Source organism: Pleurodeles waltl, chromosome 9 (genome assembly GCF_031143425.1).
Source record: "Pleurodeles waltl isolate 20211129_DDA chromosome 9, aPleWal1.hap1.20221129, whole genome shotgun sequence".
Classification (NCBI taxonomy): Eukaryota; Metazoa; Chordata; class Amphibia; order Caudata; family Salamandridae; genus Pleurodeles; species Pleurodeles waltl.
This window is the reverse complement of record NC_090448.1, coordinates 626012134-626038540: the sequence shown is the minus strand read 5'-3', so window position 1 is coordinate 626038540 and position 26407 is coordinate 626012134. Positions and strand designations below refer to the sequence as shown.

Sequence of the window (26407 nt, the reverse complement as noted above, 5' to 3'; positions counted from 1 at the left end):
GTGGGCTTTTAACCATGCCCATGTCACACCCATCACTTTCGGTGGTTTGTGGGCTTGCCTTTAAAATGTTACTTGATTTCATTAGTGAAAGGCACGCATACGTCATGCTTTTTCCGGTGTTTAGCCCTCCTTGAGAGTATCGGACAACTATTGAAAACATACAAGGCTCTATGTTTTCCGTATGGTTTCTGGACTACGTTTTCTCTTTATTTCGTAGGCAGCGTGATCTCGCTGGGCTGTAATCGAGCGCTTTTCATGACTACCAGTTTCATTCTATTGTTTACCTTAGCGCTCATTTGCGAATTCAAGGTTTTACACAGCGCAATCTCGTTTTTTTTATTTTTTTTATTATTATTATGCAAAGGCAAAACCGAACTAGTCTTTTGTTCTGATTAGTCACCTTCACGCTCATGGCGTGGCGCTTAAAATCGATTCCCTTATGTGAGATTGTATTACTTTTCATTTTCAGTTTATGTGGCAAGAAAATTCCGGTTAAGAGTTTACAATGCTAATAGCTCTAACTCGAGCAAACTCAAGACCCATTGCATTGCAAATGCTTGTTTAGGACTTGTGTCCTGGTAAGCAACGGGCAGGCTTTAAGCAATAGTCTCAAAAAGATAGTGCATGAGCTCTCTAGCCGAGACCTAAAAATCACCTAAAGCCAGTATATTTTCCCCTTTTTAGTGCAGACTTTAAACAGAAAATGTAAGAAGAAAAGTCTTTAGCGTGTGCTCTACAGCTAGCCTAATGACAGCTTACAAATAATTAAACAACAAAGGAAAAGTCATGTTAAAATTAATACAGATTATTTTATATCAATCCCTCATTAATAACCATATTCGGGTCTTTACAGAATGTTCAAATGTGAACATTTTAGCCGGTATTTTTCTCTGTGAAAAGTAGCAACCGTTCCCATGGGCCAGGGAAATGTAAGCTATACCACAGTTAAACATTTTTGTGTTCAATTTTTATATAGCCCGGGCTTGCTCCCAGTTGTGGCTGTTACACCACTTCCTAAATCTGCTTGCTTATATAACCTCTAATATACAAAAAACAGCAAGTAAAACAAATTCCGTACTACTTGCACGTTCACTAATGGCGAACTAGTACAGTATTGCACCGTATGTTATCTGTCTTCTCTTTTCATAGCTACTGAAATCCAGGTGGGCAAGTGGAGAGTTGTGACTGGCAGCCGCGTGCTCTTCTGTGCGCTTCTGGTTTGGAGGCGTGTTGCCATGGCACTTGTAATGACGTTTCCGCTTCCGCACAAAGATGGCGGGCGCTAGCTGGTGGAGACCGGCTTTGCTGCGGGCCGGGCGGTTCTTGCGATTGAGTTCTAAACAGAGCGTCCGGAAAAGGCTGCACAGCTCTTCTGCGGGCCCTCGCGGAGCTGGAGGCGGCGGTGTGCCACCTGTATCTGAGTTGGACAAGGCTGATGCTTGGCTGCTGAGGAAGGCCCACGAAACTGGTGAGGTTTCTGCTAGGTAACACGGAAGTGTCCTTAAAAACAGCTGGTGTTTTTGCTCCGAGCTTGAGCGGAAGTAACTAAAGTTGGATGAGCTGGGGACGGAAGAGTGACTGACGTACTAGGCTAGGAGGTGTGCAAGTATATGAGCCTTATGTAGAAAGGAGCGCGTTAATGAGATTTGGTTCTTGGCATAGCAGTCCCGTTTTCGACTTTTCTGTTTGCAGCAGCAGTCAAATTGAATTAAAATAAGTATGGGAACTGTATTGCTGTGGGTGCGTGGCCAAAGGGGTGTCTAAAAAAGAAAATATTTTGTTCGTTTTTTTTTTTTTTGGTCTTACAAAGTCAGGTAGCTACATGTATAATATGCAGTTTAAAAGAAAAATACATTTAAAAGTTGTTACTTATTGGGAAATGCATTACAGTACATTATAAAACCTCTATTAGTCAATGCACTGCAGAGGTCTGTGGGTAACCTGTGAGCCACAGAATTAAGTCTTGTTTGGTGCAGTGGAGAAAAGTGATGTGTAGTCAGTGCTATGAGGTCACAACCTGTGACAGAAAGAACTGTGAATACATAATTCATTATTTTAAAATTTCATTTTACACAGTATGAGATAGACTGCACCAAAGCACGCATTATGTTTAAGATAAAATGATGCTACCAAAATATACATTTTAGTAATACCCAGAGTGTATATAATGCAATTTCTTTTCACCTTTACTGTCTCTTCAACAATACTAGCATGCTCTTCAAAGCCCAGTTAACTCTTTGCACTAGCATTAAAAAAGAATAAATATTTGTAATCTCACCGCTTTGAGTGTTTAGGTCAATTAAAGCCAGTACCAGCTCTAAAGCATCCCTTTCATTTGCAGATTACCTTGTAGGGCACATTTGCATTTCTTTCAGGCAAGCAGAGCCCCTGGCAGGAAGGCTTCCTTAGCTGTCTGCCCGGCTTCGGTTTTACCGCACAGGATACTCGTTGAATGACACTTCAATTGAGGCATTTAAACTGTTGGAATTAACCATTCCGGGACAACTGTCTTTTTACAGAAAGTAGGGTAACAGTGTTACATAAATGATAAAAGTATGGGCACGTTGTGCCCCTCTGGTCCCGCCCACTTTGACAACTGGTGTGCAGTGTGTCAGATGTTCTCCATTCCTAATAGTTTCACATAGCTATAAGGAAGCTCCAATAATATGGAGACATGAGTACACCTTAATTACTCCACCTTGAGGCTCTAGGTAAATGTTTATTTTTGGGATAGAAAATTGGCAATCTTCGTTCTCGGGTTACCTTATCGTAGAGTCGGTCCTTTCTAAGAACGCATGCTAGGCACATAGCTGCCAAGTGTTTAGACTGCTTATGTGTGCCATTCTCATGGTTTTCACTTGACTGTTAGTGGCATTCTACTGCCAAATGTGTGGCACTTCGAATGACACTTCTTGGAAGCAAAAGAAAGTAATACATTCCATGGAAAGAGGTAAATATCAGCAATTACTACTTTGAATAATGAGAAGCTCTAAAAGGGCCTTGAAACTGGTATAAGAAGCTGGCCTGGTTTGTGGTGGACACCTATGGTGGTGGCACCTTATACCTTGTCCAGGCAACCCATATTAGTGAATGAAGACAGTGTCTAGGAAGCCAGGGCTCTCTAGAGGTAGCTGTGGATGAGCTGCCACAACTTATCTAGGAGGAGTGCAAAGCAAATGCAATACCACAGCAGTCACAGAGTAGCTTATCACACTTAAAGGGATCCCCACAGTGTTGCAAAAATAAAGGTACTATATTATAGTAACACTGAACTATATTACTTAGACAGCCCCCCCCCACCCAAATGGAGATAAGTGTGTGTATGTATATGTGTGTGTGTGTATATATATATATATATATATATATATATATATATATTCTATACACACACAATAATAATTAGAAATTAGCATAGGAAATAACAAGCATTGGCAAGAATTGTAGAAAATAGCTAGTCCCCTAGGGGAGGGCTAAACCATATGCTAAAATAGCAGAATGCTAAGGAAAGTCCCCCACCCAAGGATATGGAGTAGTTAGAGGGGAGCTGGGAGAACTCTGTACCCAAGAAGTGAGTACCTTAGCAACACCCTCCAGCGACCAGGAGAGCAGAGGTATGTACCTGGTTTTCCCAAGGACTAAGAAGAGGAATTAGAAAATGGACTGTGCAAGAACAGGACCAGACTAGAAGAACGAAAGGTGGATTCTGCAAGAAGGGAACAGATTCCACTCCACAATAGAGTATCCACTTGGGGAAGGAGCCACTACCCACCCTTCTGTGGATAAAGATCGTGGTCGACGGGGGAAGAAGATCAGCTGAGGCACCCAGGAGCTGCAGAAGTGTCCTGGGAGCAATGCAGATGATGTCCCACGTCGGTCACCAGGTCGCAGATGGTCAGTAGTTAGGAGAACCACCAGCAAACTGTGGCAAATGCAAGACGAGGCAAAAGAAGGGTTGCAAGGCTGAAGAGGATCAGCAAGGTCCAGGGGACTCGACCCTTGAAGGGTATTCCGGGCTGACCGTTAGCAGTTGAGAGCCAGCAGTCACAGCTCCCAAAGGCAACCCATTGGCAGCAAACACAGTAAGTTGCAGGGCTTTGGACTCACGTCCTTTCTCAGTGTTGGCGGCAGTGACTCAGCGCTCGCAGTCAGATGTGGAGGCCAGTGCCTCGCTCGCCCTGTTGACCTTGCTGACTCTGGCATTTTCGGCACAGTGGTGGTGGCGGAAGCTCCCGGTCTGCATCTCCCTGCCCTCTGCATCTCGTCCTACATCAGCAGAGATAGGAGGTGGGGGACGAAGGTGAGGCTCCCAAGCCCTCGGGGGATCCAGGATCAGCTCCAGGAAGGTGCCGGAAGAGGCCACCTCCCTGGCTGCCAGGGGAGTTAACAAAGGCAGCAGAGGAGCGGTGGAGGAGCTAAACGGCCAAACTGAGGTGTGTGGAGGTTTTTGAAGTGGAGGAAAGTGCCAGAGAAGGCTTGACAGGCTGTGCTCCGTGAGTACCTACAAAGAGTTTGCAAGGGCTGGGTGCTTTCAGAAAATCTTTTAAGACTCCTTCTCAACTGCCAAAGGGTCAAGTACTGTGGTGACCGTACTAAGCCTTTTAAACTATCCACTATATCTGGGCTATATTTTTGTCAAACTACTTAGGTAATATCTGGGCTGCACATAGGATTTGTTTACTGACTTTCAAGCAATTAATCCGACGGTAGCCCTCTTCTGCAGAAAAATGGCTCTGCTTTGCCATTAGCTGTGTCCCCTGCCAAACTAAAACCTGCCAAAACTTGTCACTACCTAAATCTTTACACTATTTTTGGTGTTAACCAGACTGCCTACTGCTCATTGTTTATTGCCACCTTGCGTGCACAACAGCACAGCATAAATGAGGTTTGTGTGAGTCCATTCCCCCACAGAAGCGGCTCAGCCAGATCTGGGTGCGGCTTGTGGAGGCTAATCAGTTTGCTAAACACCCAAAGTGTGGAAGTGCACCCATAAAACCCAGGGTTCTTTTGGAGGTGCCGGAGAAGTAATCAATCGGCCAAGTAGGATTCCCTTGGCTGCCTCAGTAAGTCTGGTCCTTTAGCAACCTAAAAGGTACCAGTAGCTTGGCTGGAATAGTACTGAAGGAGGACCACACCTGCCTGTGCCCCTCAAAACCAGAGGTGTGGCTGCGTGAAAGATTGCTTGGATTCCATCAGGAGCCAGCAGTAAACTTGGGCAATTTTCAAAGAGGATCACGCGTGCTCATGCCCCTCATCTGAGGTGTGGCAGCGCATTGTTTCAGACTAAGCAAGGAGGAATAACTAAAGGAAAATCTTACAGATGGCGAAGATGAGGTCAGGGAAAGAAAGGGCACATCAGCCACAATCCAGGAGAAACAAGAAGCAGATTAAGCCCTCTTCTTCACCTTCAACACGAAAAGGGGAAGGGAAAAGGAAGACCAAGCATCAATCCCTAATCTACCCTAAAGCCCCTTTCTTCAGCAGGGTTGAAAAAACAGTAAACACCCCCCACAAAACTGATTTTCTAAAGGATCCTTTGGATGTGATTTGTTTTTTTTTTCTCTTTATCTAACGGCTCTGCAACTTTATCCCTCCCAATCTCCCCCATAAAAAGTGAATGCAGTATGCTAAATGAGCAAGACGATAAAAGTGGGATTAAGGAGGAAGTGTGGATTGCAGAATTTATCCCTCAAACAAATAAGACCCAAATGGAAGGCAACCCTAAAGAAAATGTTTGGGACTCAATCAATGACCTAGAATTACTGACTCTCCGGTCATCTTCGCCATCCCCGTTACCTCAAACTTTCTACCTTTTGGGCGGCCAAACTGACTTTCCCCATTTAGGCTTTCAACCTCCACTTGAGGTTAATGTAATTATCAAAGGAGCATTTGACTCTTCCTTAAAATCTTCCTTAAAGGAACTTGCCGTGAGGCTGCAAAAGCATGGTAAAACAAGAAAAAGGAATCCTTCTCTTGAAACTACTCATATTTAGGAAAATCGTAATAATCCGGACTCGTTAAAATTAAACCCTTCTTGCCAAAATAGGGATTTGAGCCCCTCTCCAACAAGCCCTTTAAGAATGATATGGGGGGTGCCCCCGGCAAGAAGAAAAAATTGCAACCTTAGAAACTCAAATGGATATTTCTGTTCTTGAATATTGATCCCTAAATGCATCCATTTTATTAAAAGAAAAAATAAGTGATCCCAAAGTCAAGGAGGAAAATAACAAGAATAAACTGGATCAAAATGCGGTGTGGGACATCTTTTTTAAGACCTCACAGCTAACGCTCGATGCTCTGTCCTATCAGTCCTCTAAAATGGATGTCCTGGTGGATATATTGAATGCAATGGCTAAATCCGTAGCAGGGATTGACCAGAAGCTGGCAAATTTAACCAGCTTGATAAAGCGAGCTCAGAATCTTGCTGAAATGACAATAACCGATTGCTCTTGAAAGGCCATAATCAATAAGCTGGCCACGCTCCCAGAAGCTCTAAACTCATTGATAGTAAACCTTAAAGAAAATTTAAATATGAAAAGGGAGGATGAAATTATAGCTAAAGAACCCCCCGTATCAGGGGAAGGAGGGGGAAAATAAAAACCCGGGAAATAGAGAAAATTGGTGTCCGATGAAATAGACAGACAATGAGATAGAACCCCTTGAAGAACTGAGAAGTGACCAGAAAAGAGCTTGTAAGGAAAATTGAGGCTCTTCTGTTCCCCCCCCCCCCCCCCCCCCCCCAAAAAAAAAAACTAGCGGGTCTTCCATTACATCCAGTAAAGCCACCTACGAAAAGACAAAAGAAAAAGCAACAAAACACAAGAAATAAAAAAGGGGCAGCTTCAATGGGCCCCGGGTTATAAATTTGAGCCCCTCTTCAAACCTGGACATATGGGAGGATATGTCAATGTCCAATGACCCCGTGTCAAACACAAAGGGTATTTCAATGGTATAGGAAGGTAGCCTCTTTCTAGCCTTGTTACCCCCATTTTTGAGTATATGTCAGAGTGTTTTTACTGTCTCACTGGGATCCTGCCAGCCAGGGCCCAGTGCTCATAGTGAAGACCCTATTTCAGTGGTTCCCAAACGTTTTCGACCTGTGGCTCCCTTGACCTATTAGCAGTTGGCCGTGGCTCGCCATTACGTTACTTTTATTGGCAGGTGGGAGGAAGTAAGCCCGGCATTGGGAATATATTAATTTTCCTCCCTGAAAATAATTGCGATGAAGGTATAATCGTAGTTGTGATCTACTTTGTCACTGAACTGATGCTGTAATCAAGCACTTTATCAGCAACAAATACTCACTTTACCACCTCTCCTTTTCATTCTGGGCCTTGAAGCCTTAAAGCACACGTTCCTGCCATGAAAGCAGCTTCTTCAGTGGCAGCAGCTTGCATCATATTCTGTATGTCACAGAACTAAATAGAATGCGCATATCTGAGAATCCTTAGCAACAAATATGACACAACCACTGAGCAGCCAATTTAAACATGTATTTTCTTGGGAATTCTGGACTTAACATCAGCAATCTGAAAAGGGCAGTGTTGGCTACATTCGTAGAAGGATCTTTGATAGAAAAGTCTGTTGCAGATGGCATCTGAATGCCATGTATAGCTGAATGCAATGGGAGTAAGTTCCTATTCAAACTGTCTCAGTGCCAGGACACTAAGAAGATGATATCCCCTCAGACATGAACCTGATACTGAGGAAGCCAACCTTCCTCCAGCTGCAGGCAGGTCACTGTTTTCCTTTAAGGAAAAGAAGGGCAGCACAAACCTCTGAGCACCCTTTAAGATGGATATCCAAACCTTGCGCTCATCCCTGCATTTCTCACACATGCAAAGCTGTAGCAGTTGAGGCACCCATCTCTCTCTTTGCTGAAATGCAGCTTAGAGCAGGAACTGCTGCTACAGGTGGGAGTAAGAATAGGAGTATTCAGAGTAAGACGTTATTTCACTCAGGCTGCAGTGGCAGGCCTGTGTAAGAATTGTCAGAGCTCCCTATGGGTGGCAAAAGAAATGCTGCAGCCCATAGGGATCTCCTGAAACCCCAATACCCTGGGTACCTCAGTACCATATACTAGGGAATTATAAGGGTGTTCCAGTAAGCCAATATAAATTGGTAAAATTGGTCACTAGCCTGTTAGTGACAATTTGAAAGAAATGAGAGAGCATAACCACTGAGGTTCTGATTAGCAGAGCCTCAGTGAGACAGTTAGTCATCACACAGGTAACACATTCAGGCACACTTATGAGCACTGGGGCCCTGGCTGGCAGGGTCCCAGTGACACATACAACTAAAACAACATATATACAGTGAAAAATGGGGGTAACATGCCAGGCAAGATGGTACTTTCCTACACGCAGGCACCAAAATTCTGCATCACCAGTCCTCTGGGTCCCCTCTCATCTTGACGAGCATGGTCCCTGGAACACAGGAGCTGGGTCCAAGTGTCTTCCACAGTCCAGTGGCCCTTCTGTCCAAATTTGGTAGAGGTAAGTCCTTGCCTCCTAACGCCAGACAGTACTCCTGTGTACTGCGTGAACTGCAGCTGCTCGGCCTTCTGTGCACTTTTGCAAGACTTCCTTGGGGCCCAGCCTAGCCTAGGTCCACAGCACTCTGTCCTGCATTGCCCAACGCGCTGAGTTGGACTCCGATGCCATGGGACCCTCCTTTGTGACTGAGTCGACCGCTTTCCTCAGATCTTCTAAGTGCCTGTTCAGGTACTTCTGCAGGTGCTGCTTGCTTCTGCGTGGGTTCTCTGAGTTGCTAAGCGCCCCCTCTGCCTCCTCCACCAAGGGGCGACCTCCTGGTCCTTCATGGGCCTTAGCAGCACCCAAAATCCTCAACCACAACTTTTGCAGCTAGCAAGGCTTGTTTGCTGTCTTTCTGCGTGGAAACAACTCTGCCTCCTCCAGCACGCAGTGGGACATCTTCTGACCAAAGGAGAAGTTCCTGGCAGCTTCTGTCATTGCAGAATCTTCGGCTTCTTCCCCCTCGAGGCAGCCCTTTTGCACCTTCATCCGGGGTTTAGTGTGCTCCTGCAACCCCCCCCCCCCCGACACTTGCGTGACTCTTGGACTTGGTCCCCTTCCTTTATAGGTCCTCAGGTCCAGGAATCCGTCTGCAGTGCTTTGCAGTCAGTTGTTGTCCTTGCAGAATCCCCTATCCCAACTTTACTGTCTTTCTGGGGTAATAGGGTGACTTTACTCCTACTTTTCAGGGTCTTGGGGTGGGGTATCTTGGAGTATATGGTTTGTGTTGCCCCTAGACCTATTTCTCCCTATTGCATTCTATTGTGATTCTACATTGTTTGCACTACTTTTCTAACTGTTACTTAGCTGTTTTTGGTTTGTGTGCATATACTTTGTGTATATTACTTGCCTCCTAAGGGAGTGTATCCTCTGAGATACTTTTGGCATATTGTCATTAAAATAAAGTACTTTTATTTTTTAGTAACTCTGAGTATTGTGTTTTCTTATGATATAGTGCTATATGATATAAGTGGTATAGAAGGAGCTTTGCATGTCTCCTAGTTCAGCCTAAGCTGCTCTGCTATAGCTACCTCTATCAGCCTAAGATGCTAGAACACCTCTATTCTACTAATAAGGGATAACTGGACCTGGCACAAGGTGTAAGTACCACAAGGTGTCCACTATAAGCCAGGCAAGCCTCCTACAAATGGCATATAAACTGTTCCCACTATTCAACACTGGAGTGAGGGGCCATTCCATCCAAAATCAAAAGGGGCAAACTGAAAACGACCAATACTCCTATGAGGGGGATATAAAAAGTAATGACCAGCAAATTATGCCCATGTCAAATGATATAAGCCATTCAGATCAGGAACCTCAGAATATTAAATTACATCAATGGGATACGCAAGCTGTTACGACTCCTAGTCCCACAATAAACAGGAGGTCTTTTGAAAAAGAGGGTATAACAATCACGGTCGTAAATTCTGAATATGCAGTGTACCAAGGGGTACAAACCTAAGCCCTACTGGTGCAACACCAAGCAAAAAAAGGAAGAACGCCTAGTCCATCCTGGAAAGAAGAGTACCTAAGCGGATCAATAGCAACGCGAAAGGCTACAAAATTAGAATGGTCTGATGGAGAGCCCCAGGTAGGGACACTGGTAACAGAACATCAAAGGGCAGTTCAGCTAGATGAACAGGTGGTCACTATAGGTAGCTGTAACTCCAGTCTGCCTAGTGACTGTTCTCAGCTAATTCTGGAACCACACTACCATTCTAGGGGTCAATATGATATCCTAAATAGAGGAAATATATTCAAGTTATTACAAGCCATTCCTGCATTAAAAGATATAAAATCCACTGATATCACCTCCTTAGAGTTTTTACCAAGGGAAAAAACAAGTGAAGGAGGCCAAAATAAATCAACCCTGGTAACCTGGAGATCATCATATTTGGTAAAAAGAGTTAAGGAAAAACTCTACTTTTTAAAATGGGGAATCAAATTCATCATATCCATTGATTAGGTTATCCTGACCCGTTAAAAGATCAAATTAATATGGCTAATCAATTTAAACCAAAAGTTGGATAAGCCTTTCTCGGTTCTGAGATCTGCGACTGGAAGAACGTAAGACTACCCCTGAGGGCGCATTGTATCTAATGCACACTCCTTACCACAGTTAGATTTAGGCTGGATATCGGAAATTATCTAGAAGAACGTCAGTGACTTATGAGTAGTAGGGCGCATAATAGGTTGGGAACTTTGCATGATGACCCTCTTCAAGTTTGTTCCTGGAACATAAATGGGGTTAGATCAAATACCAATCAAAAAGATCTATCAAGCATATTAAAGAAATTTCAAATTATTCTTCTCCAAGAGACCTGGGCTACCAACCCCTTCGCAATGGATGGATTTATGGGATTTTTTTCCCCAGCAACAAAGGAGAAAAGGTACGGGCATCCAAAGGGGGGATTAGCAATTTTTATCTCAGCAGGATTGAACATATTATGTACTCGATTGTATGAGGAAAACAAAGATTTCTTGCTAGTGAAGCTAGACTGGTGGAATAAGGAACATTCCAGCCCTCTCCTGCTAATTAAGGTCTATATCCATCCCGATGCCCGATCTAAAAAAAACATATATCTTCTAATTTGATAGACCTAATTCTAACTGCCCATCAGGATTTAGGTCCCCTGGTGCTCCTAATAGCCGGGGACTTTAACCAGAAATTACTAAATACCTTTGAAAGGGACGCACAAATCATCCTGCAAGACCAATTATGGGCAGTACCACAGCAGTCCCTGGGAGCAATAGAGAAGAAAAACTGGCACACCAGCCCTCTCCTTAGTAAAGGATCTTGAGGCTCTTGGGCCTAGGCTTTTAAATGGAAGATATCCACAAGATACTCTACCAGCAACTACCTACTCCTTCACTGAAACTCAAGTGACAATTGACTACACTGTAACTTCCTTATTTCTCCTCTCGTTAATTACAAAGTTTTATATTGTAAAAGCAGATAAGTGACCATGGCCAGCAATGCCTGGAGATAGGAGGTGGCCTTCCCAATTTTAACCCTGCCCTAACCACACCAAGGGATATTACTACAACAAATTATTAAAAAAAAACTCTGATGGACTGAAAAGTCAAAGGGATCCATAGGTGAAGGAGCAATGGTGATATTTGACCAATGCAATATGGACATAACCAGGGACATAACAACTATCTGGTCGACTTTCCTAGATAGATTTACGGCAGGTCTTCTAGTAGACAGATCACAAAAGAAGTATCAAAACCAGGGGCGAGGTGCGAAAACAAACAAGAATATACATTTTTCAACACACATGATTAAATTAAGAAAAGAACGCAATAGAGTCTTAAGACTATATAACAAGAATCCAACAAATTGTTATGTTAAGGCTGACCTAAAAACTCTAAATAATATATCGGAAACAAATTTAGGAATATAAACATCAAGAAAACAATGATTTTTGGTCAAAGGCCCTTTTCTTAAGTAAAAAATGAAACACACAAGGTTTTTGGAAAATTATAAATGACCTGAATAGAGCCCCGATGACTCTGACCAGCTCTAATATTTCGGAAGCCGTCTGATTTGACTATCTAGGTCACCACTTTGACAAACAAAAGAGAGCCAGCAAAAATGTAAAAGAGAAATTAAAAAACTCACGCCTAGAAAGAGTAAAATTAAAGTCCCTTACCCCCCAAAAGGGTACAGAGAAAATAATATGTACAATAGCCAAAATTATGAACTTAATACAAAACGGCAGAAGCGGGGGTGCACCTGGACCAAATGGGATCTCTAATGCCTTGTTTAAATTGAATCCTGCCTTTTGGGGAGAAAAACTGTCCTTGACTTCCAACCACTGTATAGCGCTAGGAATTATTCCACAATCTTCGATGGGGGCGATAATCCATCCAATATTCGAAGGAGGTAGTAAATCACAACCTGAGATTTATTGATTAATTACCTTAACGGATGTAGAAGCAAAATACTATGCAGGGATTTTACTGGAGCATCTTCGCAGGTGGGCAATTGAAAATAGTTTCATTCCCTCTAATCAGACAGGTTTTGTAAAGGGCCTGGGTACGGCTGCAAATATTATAACTCTGTCCATGGTTATGGATAAATGTAAACAAAAAAATCAACCCTCGTATCTGTGTTTTGTTGATTTTTAAGTCGGTTTTCGATTTGGTACAGAGATCCGATCTATGGGTGAAGTTATCCTCCTGGGAGATACCAGAGAATCTGTAAAAAGCAATTCAGCAGCTATACACAGATACATGGATAAGAGTTAAGATAGGGGCTGGATCCTTCCTTTCGAGGGAAATTAAGACAAAACAAAGACTGAAACAGGCTTGCGTACTGGCACCGTATCTCTTTCTATCAGACTTGACTGCAGATCTAAATAATGTAAATGCGCACTCTCCAAAACTCGGCGATATGACCATTTCAAACTTGCTACATGCTGATGATGTTGTACTCCTGAGTCAAACCAAAGTAGGGCTACAGCGGCTCATTGTAAAGATATTTGAATATGCTGAGCAGAATGGAATGGAAATTAATCAGAAAAACCCCCAAAATAATGGTAATCAGTAACACAACGTCTAGAGTAAAGAAATGGTCCATGCAAGAGGGTGGTTAGGAACAAGTAAATCAGTATAGATACCTGGGTGTACTCTTTGATGAACGGGGCTCTTTTCTCCCTCAGAAACGGGAGCTATACAGGAAAGGAAATGCTTTACTGTTCGCCTTCCGCACTCTAAAAAAATCTGCTTTCTGGCCCTAGATACTTCCCTTACTTCAAGTCATTGCAGCTAAACTATTTCCAACTTTAGGGTACGGAAGTAGAGCCCTGTGTGGTCAAGATGCTATTATCCTAAATAAAATAACTGGAAAAATGTTTAGGTCCTTATTCCAGCTACAGGGGCATACCTCCCAAGCTTAAATCATGCTGGAGTTTGGCTATTTAAATCAATGTATAGACAGGAAAGCCAGTTACATCAAAGCCTAGAAACGTTTACAGCTAACAAAAGAAAATCAGCTCTGCCAAGCACTCTGGAAAGAGATTAGTTCAAACTCTTAAGTCAAATCCCGACAGTACTTAGACCAGGCACTAAAAGACTTGAAGCAGTGGAATTATGGGATTTAAACCTTTCCTACCTTGCCTTCAAAAAATTCATAAACCGAACAGTGAGGAAAAGATCAGTAAATATGGACAAGAGCTTAGTAGCCACCAGATCGCATTTGCGGATGGTAATAAGAGTATACACTCTTGAAATATCAGCCATATCCGGAGGCTGGGTGGACAAAATCAGACAAGGACCTTTTCATCAAATATCGTTTGGCATCATTCCCGGTGGTGCCCATCTAGTCCTGTGGGAACAAACCGCAATAATTCCTCAGTGCAGGTTGTGTGGCCGTGGTCAAGAAGATATAATTAATTTGATCTGTATTTGTAATGACCTACGAAATGAACTCAAATTTCTATTGAAGGCAGCATTCAATCAAAGGGTCATACGGTCCCGCAGGCAAGCAGTGATTGCCTGTTTTAAACCTTCTGACGTTGTTCTGAATGCTAGTTTTACCAAATTAGTACTTTTAATATAAAAAAGTTTTAATACAAGTTCATAATTAGTATAAATATAATAATTTTCAGTGCAGAATTTACGGCATTACTTTTATCTTTTATTCCATATAGTATTTTAGAGTTTAACCAACAAGGGTACGGTTAATTTGTATTTACCTCGGAATAGTAGGTACTTATTAGAAGAATTTCTTAAATTATATTATCCTTAGGCACATTAAGAATTTATTGTAGTCATCCCGGACTGTATATATTTTGTTTTAATTAGAATGAAGTGATGTATTGGTTTTTATTAACTATGCCTTAAAATAAAACTTGAACTGGTAAGTTCCAGTGAGGCCCAATCAGCACACCTGGAGAGGAGTCCCACGTCGCTGGAGAAGCAGAGGAGAGACTGCCCTTGCAAGGATGAGGTGCTGAGGGCCGAGGCTACTCGGAGCAGAAAACAATAAGCCTTGGTTGCTGCAAGAGTCTCAATGCAAGGGGGTACTGTCTTGCAAGGAGAGGCAAGGGCTCACTGTTGGACATGGCCCTTTTACAGGGTCATTCCCCAGACTTTTTGCTTTTGCCTCCTTATTTTTCTGACCTTTGTTGGCTGACGTTTTGACTCTGAGCACTTTTTCACTGCTAACCAGTGCTAAAGTGCATGTGCTCTCTCTTACAAATTTGGTATGATTGGACTATACCTGATTGGCATATTTAATTTACCTATAAGTCCCTTATAAAGTGGTATCTCTATACCCAGGGCCTGTAAATTAAATGCTACTAGTGGGCCTGCAGCGCTGCTTGCGCTACACACTGAAGTAGCCTGTCAAACCTATTTAAGGCCTGCTAGCGCAGTGCCTGTGTGCGCAGTTTCCTGCCACAGGGACCTGGCATCTAAAGTTACTTGCCAGGCCCAGAACTCCCCTTTTACTGCATGTAAGTCACCCCTAAGGTACGCCCTAGTTAGCCCTCTGGGCAGGATGCCAGGTATGTAGAAGGCAGGACATGTGCCATGTTGCGTTGTCTGTCCTGGTAGTGACAAACAGCCTAACTTGGTGTCTCACTGCTGTGAGTGCTGCCTTCTCATAGGATTGCATTGGAAATGCCCTGCCTTGTGTGGAAGGGGTATTGTCTGATTTATGAGGGGTAGCGTAGGCCTGTTTGGTATGGTTGTGACAGTGGTAAGAAATGCTACTTACTGGTGTAGGTGTATTTCTTACTACTGTCACACAAATGCCACTTCTAGAAAGTGCGCGTTTATCTGTACTTATAACTTTGGTGTTTTGCAGCTTGTCTCCAATCAACGTCTGGGCAGACTGACAGTTGGGGCTTTGTGCATACTTCTCAGACAGCCTGAACACAGGGAGGGTGGAGGTGACACAGAGGTGCATCTACATATTGTAAAGCCTACCTGGGCTGAGAGAAGGGAGAGGCGGGGCACGCCTGCATTTGTAAAGACTGTGCCCTGACCTCACACAATAGGGTCGTTAACCCCCCACTGATGTTTGGAGCCTGTGCTGAAAAGAGAGAGGGGGCACTCCCAGAACCAGTTGTAACTGTCTGGAACCTCCTCTCCCTACCATTGTGAAACACTGTAAAAACTGACTATAAGTACAGGGGAATTTTTCCCACAATGGGAACACTCTTGGAACTGAAACTAGACACTGAGCGCTGATGAATGGACTCACCAGGAAACCACCTTGGACTGCTGCTGCTGGACTGACCTGTGACCTGCCTGGTCACCAAAGGGACTGACACCACCTGCACCCCTTGTGCTGGCCTGTAGCTGGGCCCACCAGCCCTGTGCTCCTTGTGTTTGGCCTGTTCCCAGGGGCAGGGTGCTGTACCCCTGACACGATCCTTACAGCTGGGACAGAAAGCGCTGTAAAAAGCGCTCTGTGGGATGCCCTGGTGCTTTGCTAAAGCACCACTCGCCTGAAGGGAAATCACTGCCGCGGCACCGAGTTCTTAGGAGTGCCCTCGCGCTTGGAGGAGCACTTCCCTGCCGCTGTAATCACCGCCGTAGCCCGCGTGAAAAATAGAGCCATCGTGCTTCAGTGAGCTCTCTCCTGTTGCAAAGCATCATCGCCGCAGCCCGGGTGTAAAATAGAGCCCTCGCACTACAGTGAGCGCTCTCCTGCTACATAGAATCACCGCCGCAGCCCGGCTCCCTTTGTGTGGGGGGCGCCGGAACCGTGCTGCCCCCAGTGACCCCAGGGCACTGACAGGATTTCGCAGAAAGGAGCCAGCCGCACCTGTCGTGCTCCCGGTGCGCGCGGACCTAGACCCGTGCCCCCTGGGCACTGGTGAACTCCGCTCCACGTTGGAGCCACCCTCAGCCGGAGGAGACGGGCCGGAGCTCCTCCGGAGCGGCCCGACCTCCGCGGCTGCCTTTTTGAGGTCGCGGGCGGGAGGAGACCTCATCGGAGGTTCCCGCACCGTGAGACCTCGTAACTATCCGCATCGCAGAGCCCGGGTGCGGAAAGGAAGTTCCTTTCCCCCCCGTACGCTGCCTAAGGGGTATGATTGCCCCGTCCCACCATAAAGGCAGTTGCTTGGCCTCTAGGACCCCCCCTTTCGGAGAAGGCCGTCAGAGGCCGGGGGGCCCCACCAGGATCGCAGGTCCCCAAAGGGGCCCGTTCTTTTTCTTCCGTGGCGAGGGTGCAGATCGCCCCTCCTTTCCAGGAGACTAGCGAGGCCCCTGTTTTCGGCGCATAGGAGCGCCGGGGGCCCCAGAATCCTCCTTAGGTACTGGAAGTACCTCTTCATCCCAGCAGGTACTCTTTTTGCTAAGGGACCAAGAGTAATGATAATCCAAAGTTCTTTGGCTCATATAGTACCTACCTGTGTTTGGTGTTCTTTTTACATATATGTGCTAATGTTCCTTTTCTAGGCATGTCTAGCTGATAAGTATGTATATGACTTGTGGTATATTCTCTAATGTTCCTTATGGGTATTTAGGAATTGTTCATGACAAGTGCATATACCTTTTTCCTAGGCTTCCTGAATACTGCTTATGTTGCAGAATCCTGAGTACTTGCGTGTTCTAATGTGACAACTGCATATTCGTGCAGAGTATTAGTGACTTGTGTAACCTTCTGACGACTGCTAAGGTAGCAGGGTATTACTTACGTGCAATGTTGTTCTAATTATGTTTTGTGCAATACAGATTATTTTTTTACATAGCTCAGTGTTGTGTTTACTTTGTGGTGTACCTTTTGCGTCACGTGTGTTGGGTGTTGTGCGAACGCTTTACACATTGCCTCCAGGTTAAGCCTGACTGCTTGTGCCAAGCTACCAAGGGGGTGAGCAGGGGTTATCTTGGATGTGTAACTCCCAAGCCCTGACTAGAGTGGGCAGGTTCTGCCTGGCTGAGGTGCATACCCTAGCCAACCAGAAACCCCATTTCTAACACTCACCATCTCCCAAGATGGACAGCGTGTAGAGAGGACCAGGGAGACTACTCCAAACCACCACCTGTGATGCAGGATCCACGCAGTTCCAGAGGAGATCAGATCCACGCAGCCGGACGTCATTGCTGTAGGTGCCTGCAGATGCAGGGGAGTGACTCCTTCACTCCAAGGGAGATTTGTTCTTGCTTCTTGGTGCAGCTGAAGTCTTGCCGACCCCAGACAATGCACAGCCATGGAAATATTGCAGTTGCCTGGATGGAGCCAGGGAAACAATGTTGCAAGGCGAGGTCATCTCGGGAGTTGCAGTTATGTTCGTTCCTGAAGTGTCCAGGTGCGTTTCTGGTGTCCAGAAACAAAAGTAGATGATGCAGAGCAGTCCTGGTGGAGTCTTGCATGCCGAATCCAGGGGCCCACCCACAAGGGAGTCCCTAAAAGGGGGTTTGGTCGCTTTGCACAGTGACTACCTATCACAGGGGGTCACCGACGTCACCTGCCTGACTTGGCCACTCATATGCTCTCAAGGGCCTCTGTACATCTTGTTTTCAAGATGGCAGAATCGGGTGGCCCCTAGAGGAGCTCTGGGCACCCTCCTGTGGTGGTCATTGAAAGGGGAGTGGTCACTGCCCTTTCCTTTGTCCAGTTTCGCACTGGAGCATGGATCGGGGTTCCCTGGGCTTGTGCACATCTGTTTATGCAAGGAGGGCACCAACTGTGCCCTTTAAAGCAAATGGGTGGCTTCTGGAGGCTACCCCTCCCAAGCCTTATAACACCTATTTCCAAGGGAGAGGGTGTTGCCTCCCCTCTTCCACAGGAAATCCTTTGTTCTGCCTTCATCTGCATGAGCTGGTCAAGCAGCAGGAGGGCAGAAACCTGCCTGAGAGGCTGCAGCCGCAAACCCTGGAAGACTGGTAGGAGCAATACTGGGGGTCCTCTAACGAGCCCCCAGAGTGCATGGAGTCATGCAGCCAATACTGGCAACAGTATTGGGGTATGATTTCAGACGTGTCTGACACCAAACATGCCTAGCTTCAGAGTTACCATTCTGTAGCTGGACCACAGGTGATCTGTGGCCAGTACACAGGTGAAATGGCTTTCCCGCACTTACGAAGTCCAGTGCATTGGACCTGGAGTTTGCTCATGCAGGGTACCCTCACATGGGCCCTGCTCCCTGCCCTTTGGGTTGGAAGGGACTACCATAGGGGTGACTTACAGTGACCTGTGTTGAAAGGATACATGCACCTTTTCAGGCAGGCTGCAATGGCAGGCCCGCAGACACATTTTGCATAGGCTCCCATGTGTGGCATATTACATGCTGCTGCCCTTGGGGGACCCTTGGCGTCTTAGTGACCTGGGTACCTAAGTACCATATACTAGGGACACCAGTATACCAGTTGTGAAATGCACAAAGGTCCAAGGTAACCACATTTGAAGGGAGGAGAGCACAGTCACTGGGGTCCTGGTTAGCAGGCTCCCAGTGAAAACAGTCTAAGCCCATGTGGGGATAGCCATGCCAAAAAGAGGGTAATTTCCTACACAACGTGCCCCCCTCCCTTCCCAAACACCAAACAAAGGACAATAAGACTAATCTTGCCCAGTTGAGCCTTCATTGCCTAAGTGTAAATATCTGGAGAGTCCATATGCGTTGGAGTGGTTACTCCTAGGTCTGTGTTCCACTTATAGTCTGTTCCCTGTAGGGAAATGGACTACTTCAACAATTTGGGATTTTCACCTTTCATTTGTTTAAGCCATAGGATGGGCTTGTGGTCTGTCTGAACAATCAAGTGAGTGTCAAACAAGTATGGCCTCCGCTTCTTCAAGGCCCAGACCACAGCAAAGGCCTCCCTCTCAATGGCTGACCAGCATTTTTTCCTGGGGGTCAACCTTCTGCTTATAAAAGCTACAGGTTGATCATGGCTCTCATCATTTAGTTGAGAGCGTACTGTCCCTATCTCTACCTCAGAAGCATCTGCTTGTACAATGAACTGCCTGAAAAAATCAGGTCTTCTTAAAATGAGAGCAGAGCACAATTCCTGTTTCAGGTGATCAACAGCTTTTTGACAGCTAGCTCTCCACAAAACTTTCTTCAGCATCCTTTTGGATGTGAGGTCATTTTAAAGTGTCTGCAATGGAGCCATAGTTCTTAATGAACCTCCTATAGTACCCAGGCAGGCCTAGAAATGCATTAACGAGTCTGAGTAGTATAGGCAATTCAATCCAGGATTGTCTGTATTATGCCCTGTAGTGGCTGGATCTGGCCTTCACTTAACAGGTGGCCCAGATAAACCACTTTACCCTGCCCTATATGGCAGTTTGATACCTTGATAGGGAGGCCTTCCGTTTGTAGAGGCTCCAGTACATTTCCAAGGTGGACCAGGTGATCCTCCCAGGTGGAGCTAAAGAAAGCTATGCCATTCAAGATAAGCTGCACTGAAGCTTTCCAGGCCTTTGAGGACTTTGTTCACCAACCTTTAAAATGTTGCAGGGGCATCCATCAACCCAAAGGGCATCACTGTGAAGTCATAATGCCCACTAGGTGTTGAGAATGCTGTTTTGGGTTTGGCATCCTCTGGTAACTTGATCTGCCAGTATCCAGCAGTCAAATCAAAGGTGCTAAGATACGTGGCAGCAGGTAGAATATCTATCAGCTCATTCTCCCTAGCTATTGGATGAGAATCAGTTTTCGTGACTGTATTGAGGCCCTCTAGTCCACACAGATTCTCATCTCTTTTTTGCCATTCTGAGAGTGGGGTTTTGGTATTAGGATTACAGGACTACCCCAAGGGCTGTCTGAAGGCTCAGTAACTCCTAGGTCAAGCATCCTTTGCACTTCTTCTTTGATGCACTCCCTGATGTGATCAGGCTGCCTGTATATTTTGCTTTTGACAGGCAGGCTGTCACCTGTGTCAGTGGTGTGTTCACACCATGTGGTTTGACCAGGGGTCACAGAGAACAGTGCAGAGAACTGACTTAGGAGATTTTTGCAATCACCGTTCTGTTGTTCAGAGAGGCAGTCAGCAAGAATATCTCCCTCTACTTAACCATCTACTCTGTTGCGGGAGAAGAGGTCAGGGAGAAGGTCACTCTTTTCTTCCGGGCCTTTATCAGTGGCCGTGAGTAGGGGGTCATGTCAGCCCTGTCATAGTAAGGCTTGAGGTGATTCTCATGTAGCACCCTTCCGGCCCCAGAGGATGCACAGTCATGGAAATAATGCAGTTGTCTGGAAGGAGCCAGGGAAACAATGTTGCAAGGCGAGTTTGCAGCCCCCACGAGCAACCCACTGGCAGCAGGCACAGTAAGTTGCAGTGAGGCCCAATCAGCATACCTGGTGAGGAGTCCCAAGTCGCTGGAGCAGCAGAGGAGAAATGGTCATTGCATGGATGAAGTGCTGGGGGCTGGGACTATTCTGAGCCTGTAGATCCCTTGGAGCAGGAGAGTCTTGGTTGCTGCAAGAGTTGCGGTGCACAGAGGTACTGTCCTGCAAGGAGAGACAAGGGCTCACAGTCTCCTCAAATTGACAGTGGGTAGAGAGGACCAAGGGGACCACTCCAGACCCCCACCTGTTGAAATTTACCCAGTGTTTCAGTAGATTATAGCCGGGCCCAGGCCCTGCTCATGTGGGTTTTACCCTATGTCTCTCAGGCCACGTGCACCTCATCTGGGGCCATATGTACAAATACTTTTTCCCATAGACACAGATGGGTAAAAACCTTTGATACGTCTGGTCCTTAGCTCCTTACTGCACCTAAAAGGAGAGATGGATGAACCTCAGATATTACTTAAAATTTGAAATCACTTTCCATCCCTGGCCACACGATGTCCTCGTTTGCAAATCACAAAATCCTGGAAGGTCTGATTAAGGTATTGGGTGCAGCTACCCCCAGCCAGGATGATACTTGAACAAAAGCAGTTCTGATGGCCTGATGCATTGATCCCACCTAGTAACCCCCTTCTCCCCCCACCCCCCTTCACCCCTCTGCCACACACACGCCAGTGGCAAGAGGGTGGGAGGGGCAGTGCTCAGTTATCATTATTTTTTTTTAAACTTAGTCTTTGAACTTAGACACCCTACGGACTTTGTATGTTAACTGCCTCAATTCAGGCAAGGACTGCGTCCTGCTTGTAGCTGTGAGCCAGGTAATGGAAGATGGCAGAAAATTGGCCCAGAACTAAAAGGAAGTGTCCTGAAGATGGAAGGAATGAATGAGCCTTACTGCCGACATTCACAGGCGGTCAACTGAGCCTTGTCTTTAAAACCACGGGTGGCGCAGTGTTTGTCTGGATCACACAAGTCTGTCTGTGCCCTAACAAACATTGAATGCCGCATGTGAATTAATTTGACTCGCTTTCATCAAGAGAACCAGGAAAACATGATCTTGACTGGGGGCCAGAGCGTGAACTAATCTGCAGCATTAAGCAGCATGGAGGTCATGTACGAATCACACGATGTGCCACTCTGTCAGGCACTGTACGGAAACTCATACCTGCCATCTCTAGTACCACCATCACTGCCACATAATAGGTGGCGCCTTGCCAGAAAACACCAGGCAAGTTACTGCCCCTGGATCCACATAAAGGTAGTCACTGCTGGATCCTCATTTTATTTGTTTACACCCAAGGCGGACCTCAATGAAACCACGTGGTATTGGCCTGCTGCACCAAAAGTTAACACTTTTGTGTTGACTTTTATGTGGCACATTTGTAATTGATTTATTTTTAATTAAAGAGGGATGTTACAGTGTATTTCAGTTAGCAGGCAGCTCAGAGTGCATTTATAAGCAGTGTAGAACTTGGTGCCTGAAAGTAGGTTATTGTTCAGCGCAACTCGCACAGGGCGTCACAGTGCTGCAAATGCATGTCTAATACGTTTTAATGTTGTGATCCGGACACCACACCTAAGATAAATTAGTTTGGCTCCTGATGCGTGGTACTTGGCAGGGCTGCAGGCAGTGCTGGAATTAAAATTTTTACTCTGGGAACCCATAAATTGCATGTAAAGGGGTGACAGACGAAAGCGGGTGGAACCAGCAGAGTCAGTCTACTTAAACATGTATTTAATAAAATGCTGCAAAGAAATTGCACCACTCTTTTTAGGCCATCCCACCTACAAATACTTGACCTCACCCAACACATCATCCTTCATGGCAGCCACCCACTCATACTGTGAAATGGGACCTTCCATTATTACACACCCGCTAGCAATCGTGACTCCTTCATCAATCAATTCACTAACCTAAACATCTTCCACAGACAGGTGTGAGGCAATCTTTTAAAACAATTTTGCCCAGAAAGTATTCTACTCTGTAATCATCCATTAATCGCAGAAACCACTTAAATCCTTGCAGAGGCCTGGCCACCACCAAGATGCTAAAGCTTTCTCGCAGTCGTAGAGTAATTCTTCACTGCTTCCTTTTATGGTCCTTATGCACATGCAGTGGTGTTCTGCTTTCCTTCTTATCTCGTATTAGAGCTTACAGAACATGTCAAGAATGCACTTCTGAGTTCAAAGAAGACCTTTATTGTTGTTAATTCTTCCCCACCCACAAGTTCTTGAGGGACGAATTATTAGATTTCAAGCACAAAAGTAGTCACAGCATTATAACAAAATATATCTCAGTTGCAATGTACACAGCAGGTTATATATATATATATATATCTGATATTGATAAGATATTGAATGCAAAGCAAAACAAATACTTCACTGTATGAGAAACTGTTTACAGCTTCATCTTTCTGGGGTCTGCAAGTTGATAACTCCAGTCAACTGCGAGAAAGAGATTATCTACCCACACAGGAGACTGGCAACTGGTGCCAAGTTCCAGCCTGAAGTCCAGCAGATTTCAATCTAATTCTCTGAAGCCCCGAGCCATCCGTTACAAAAGCGTGCCCCCTCCTCTCAGACCTGGGAAAACTACGCACGCCTTTGGAGACTGGCCAGATCTCCTAGACTCCTCCTCTTCCCAAGCCTGAGCAGGAAGGAAAACACCAAATGTACCCTCTCTTATCAGGTCTAGTCTGGTGTGAGAAAAACAGTTTGGTTCATCTTGTGGAAAAAACACAGCTTGGAAAAATACAGCTTGGATTCTCAACTGCAATGTCTAACTCCACGTTAAAGGCAATAGGCAGCTAACCTAAATATCAAATATAATGTCTGTCATGTCAAAGCCAATAGGCAGCTGAGCTGAATACAACATGTAATATATAATATCATGTCAAAGCCAATAGGCAGCTGAGCTGAATACAAAATGCAATGTCTAATATGTCAAAGCCAATAGGCAGCTGAGCTGAACACAAAATGCAATGTCTAATATGTCAAAGCCAATAGGCAGCTAAACTGAATACAAAATGCAATGTCTAATATCATGTCAAAGCCAATAGGCAGAATACAGAATGTAATGGCTAATGCAATGTCAAAGCCAATAGGCGGCTAAACTGGATACAGAAAGTAATGGCTAATGCCATGTCAAAGCCAATAGGCGGCTAGGCTGAACAAAACATATAATGTGCTACTGGTGAACATTAAGCAACTAATATGCGCAGTGGTGAAACACAAAGTCATTGGTCAAACAAAACTAATAGCATCACATTCCACCCTTTGACCAATGAATTTTTGTTTCACATATCTCTTGTTTCAAACAAAAACAAAAAAAAAAACATCCGCACAAAAACAAAATTATCAGCAAATCAGATTTGAATGATCAAAGCAATGGAAGTGGATTAACATATAGATCTCATAACCTTTCACATCAGATACATCTACACAGAAAAGACTGAAACTTTTATACTCTGAATGAGATTATAATGTCTCTAAAATAGCAATTTGATGTAGCATGAGTACTACTCATGTAAAGGTGCACGGTCCACCTGAAAGGTTTGCAGGAAGGCAAGTGAAAGTCAGAGTTCCATACGAGAAAACACAGACAGTTAACTGTTAAGGTTGCTTAGTTCCAGTGGAAGAATGCAATCAAACAAGTTGAACTTGAACTGAAGGCGCCATTTGCGCAAAATGGATCCATGGTGCTTGTACTGTACTCAGTCAGGTTCAGGTTGGGGGTTAGGTCCCTTCCCCGACCACACACGCACACACCCGAAGGGGGGCCACACAGCACACTCAGGGACAGTGGCGAACCGTGGTAGGATCTGCAAAAGAAAAAAGTATGACTTTTCTTCCAAATTACATTTGTCATTTGAAATGTACCCTTCCTCTTTCTTTCCCTGTTTTATAATCAGCAGGATGTTTTTGGGGCCCTTTATTATAATTTCTGCAGGTTCTGGAGGGTCACTTGGGTCTTCAACCCACACCTTAGCACAGAGGTTTTTATCTGCTGCACCACAGCTTCCCTTTTCTTGCACTGTCAGAAGGGCTGGGGCAGACTCCTTCTTTACCAAACCTCCATTCACTGCACTTTTGACAAGTTGGGCCATTCTGTCTCCAATTTGTATGAATGAATCAGATTCTTTTCTAGTTATCAGCATAATTTTGATTTCTCCTTGGTAATCTGCAGCAATCACTCTCCCTAAAACCTGATCAATTTGCCATTTCTGTTCTGGTAACTTTCCTCTCCCCAACTGCTCTATGACTGCTTGCATGACAGATTGCTTTTGTGCGTGCTGCACAGTTTTCATCAAATCTAGGGGAATGTGCATCTCTCTCATCTCTGCCCACCTGTAAGTGTCTTTTTCTCTCAGCTGTTCACATTTCTGGTGCACTCACTTAGCCATCCCCACTAAGTCAGAATTCTGGGTGAACACTTCTCTCTCTGAATGTTTCTCTTTAATATCTGCAAGGGAATTGAACCAGTTAGGTGCAAGCCATGTGGAAAACCAAACGGCTAAACCATTGGCAGTGAACCAAGAATCCGTGTAAAAATGACACATCTCACTTAGCTCTTGCTTTAAAATTTGACACACATTGTACAACACTGTTCCTTCTCCTGTGCCAGAAAATAACATTTCAGTCAATAAATCATTAGTCAAACAAACATGCTTTTTATCCTCAGTGGACACGAATTCAAATGGTGCACTCAATTTCACTGGTGACTCTTTTACCTGTGGTACTTTAGCCCTGTCTTGCATGTACCAGATCCAGTGTATGATCCTAGCTAGGGGCACTCCCTTCTTCCCCTGTTCTTGATTTACATGTAAATCAGTGTTTCCCTCTTGCACTGCGCAGAAACCCAAAGTCTGAATTATTTCATTTGCCAAATCACAAGCGCGCAGCTGCATAATATTTTTCCCAGTGACCATATACCAAAGTGTTAGGATTTCACTCAGATGAGGGCTATTCAGTTTCCAAAAATCAAACAAGCTAATGAAACTCGTTGTCTCTTGCTTAATGCAAACAGTAAAAAACTCTAAAATCTTTCGTTTTACTTCATTTTGCAACGGTAACTCGTAAATCACATTCTGAGCATCGCTCTCTGTGTTATCAGTTAAGGAATGCACTTTGACTGCCAAAAAAACGGGCTCACACGGAGGCTCAGAGTAGCTGGAAGCTGTCTTAACCCCCTCATTACTGGAATGGGAAAAGAAAGATTCTTCTAAAACAGCATTTTTATAACTTTCAGCATTCTCTTGAATTAATGTATTCTGGCTAATTTGCTCACGTAAATTCTTATTTTCATGTTCCAACTGCCTACATTTCTCCTGCATTTCTCTGTAAGCAGATAAAAGTATCCAAACCCTTCTGTCAAAAACAAAAGGAACATCACTGCTCTCAAAAGGCACATTTTCTAAATATGCTTTATCACAACAAACAAACATGTTTCTCACAGCACCATCATGCAGTTTAACTACACATGCATTTTCAAACATGGTCTGCCGTGCTTCTGTAATTCTCCAAACAACAAAAAACAATTACACTTTTAAATTGTGCACGTAGAAATCTATAATTCGACCCTGCCCCACTTCTGGTACCAAAATGTTCTGCTTTCCTTTT

The 26407-nt window shown here is 44.8% G+C and overlaps 1 protein-coding gene across 1 annotated transcript in view; it reads left to right on the top strand.

Annotated features, from left to right (window-relative positions):
* Window positions 1–1227: 1227 nt before the first annotated feature.
* The window catches only part of TMEM160 (transmembrane protein 160), a 40024-nt gene continuing 14844 nt past the window's right edge, over window positions 1228–26407 (top strand). The window contains exon 1 of the mRNA XM_069207655.1: window positions 1228–1468. Coding sequence (XP_069063756.1) covers window positions 1273–1468 — 196 coding nt within the window. The 5' untranslated portion in view covers window positions 1228–1272. The remainder of the gene's footprint in view (window positions 1469–26407) is intronic.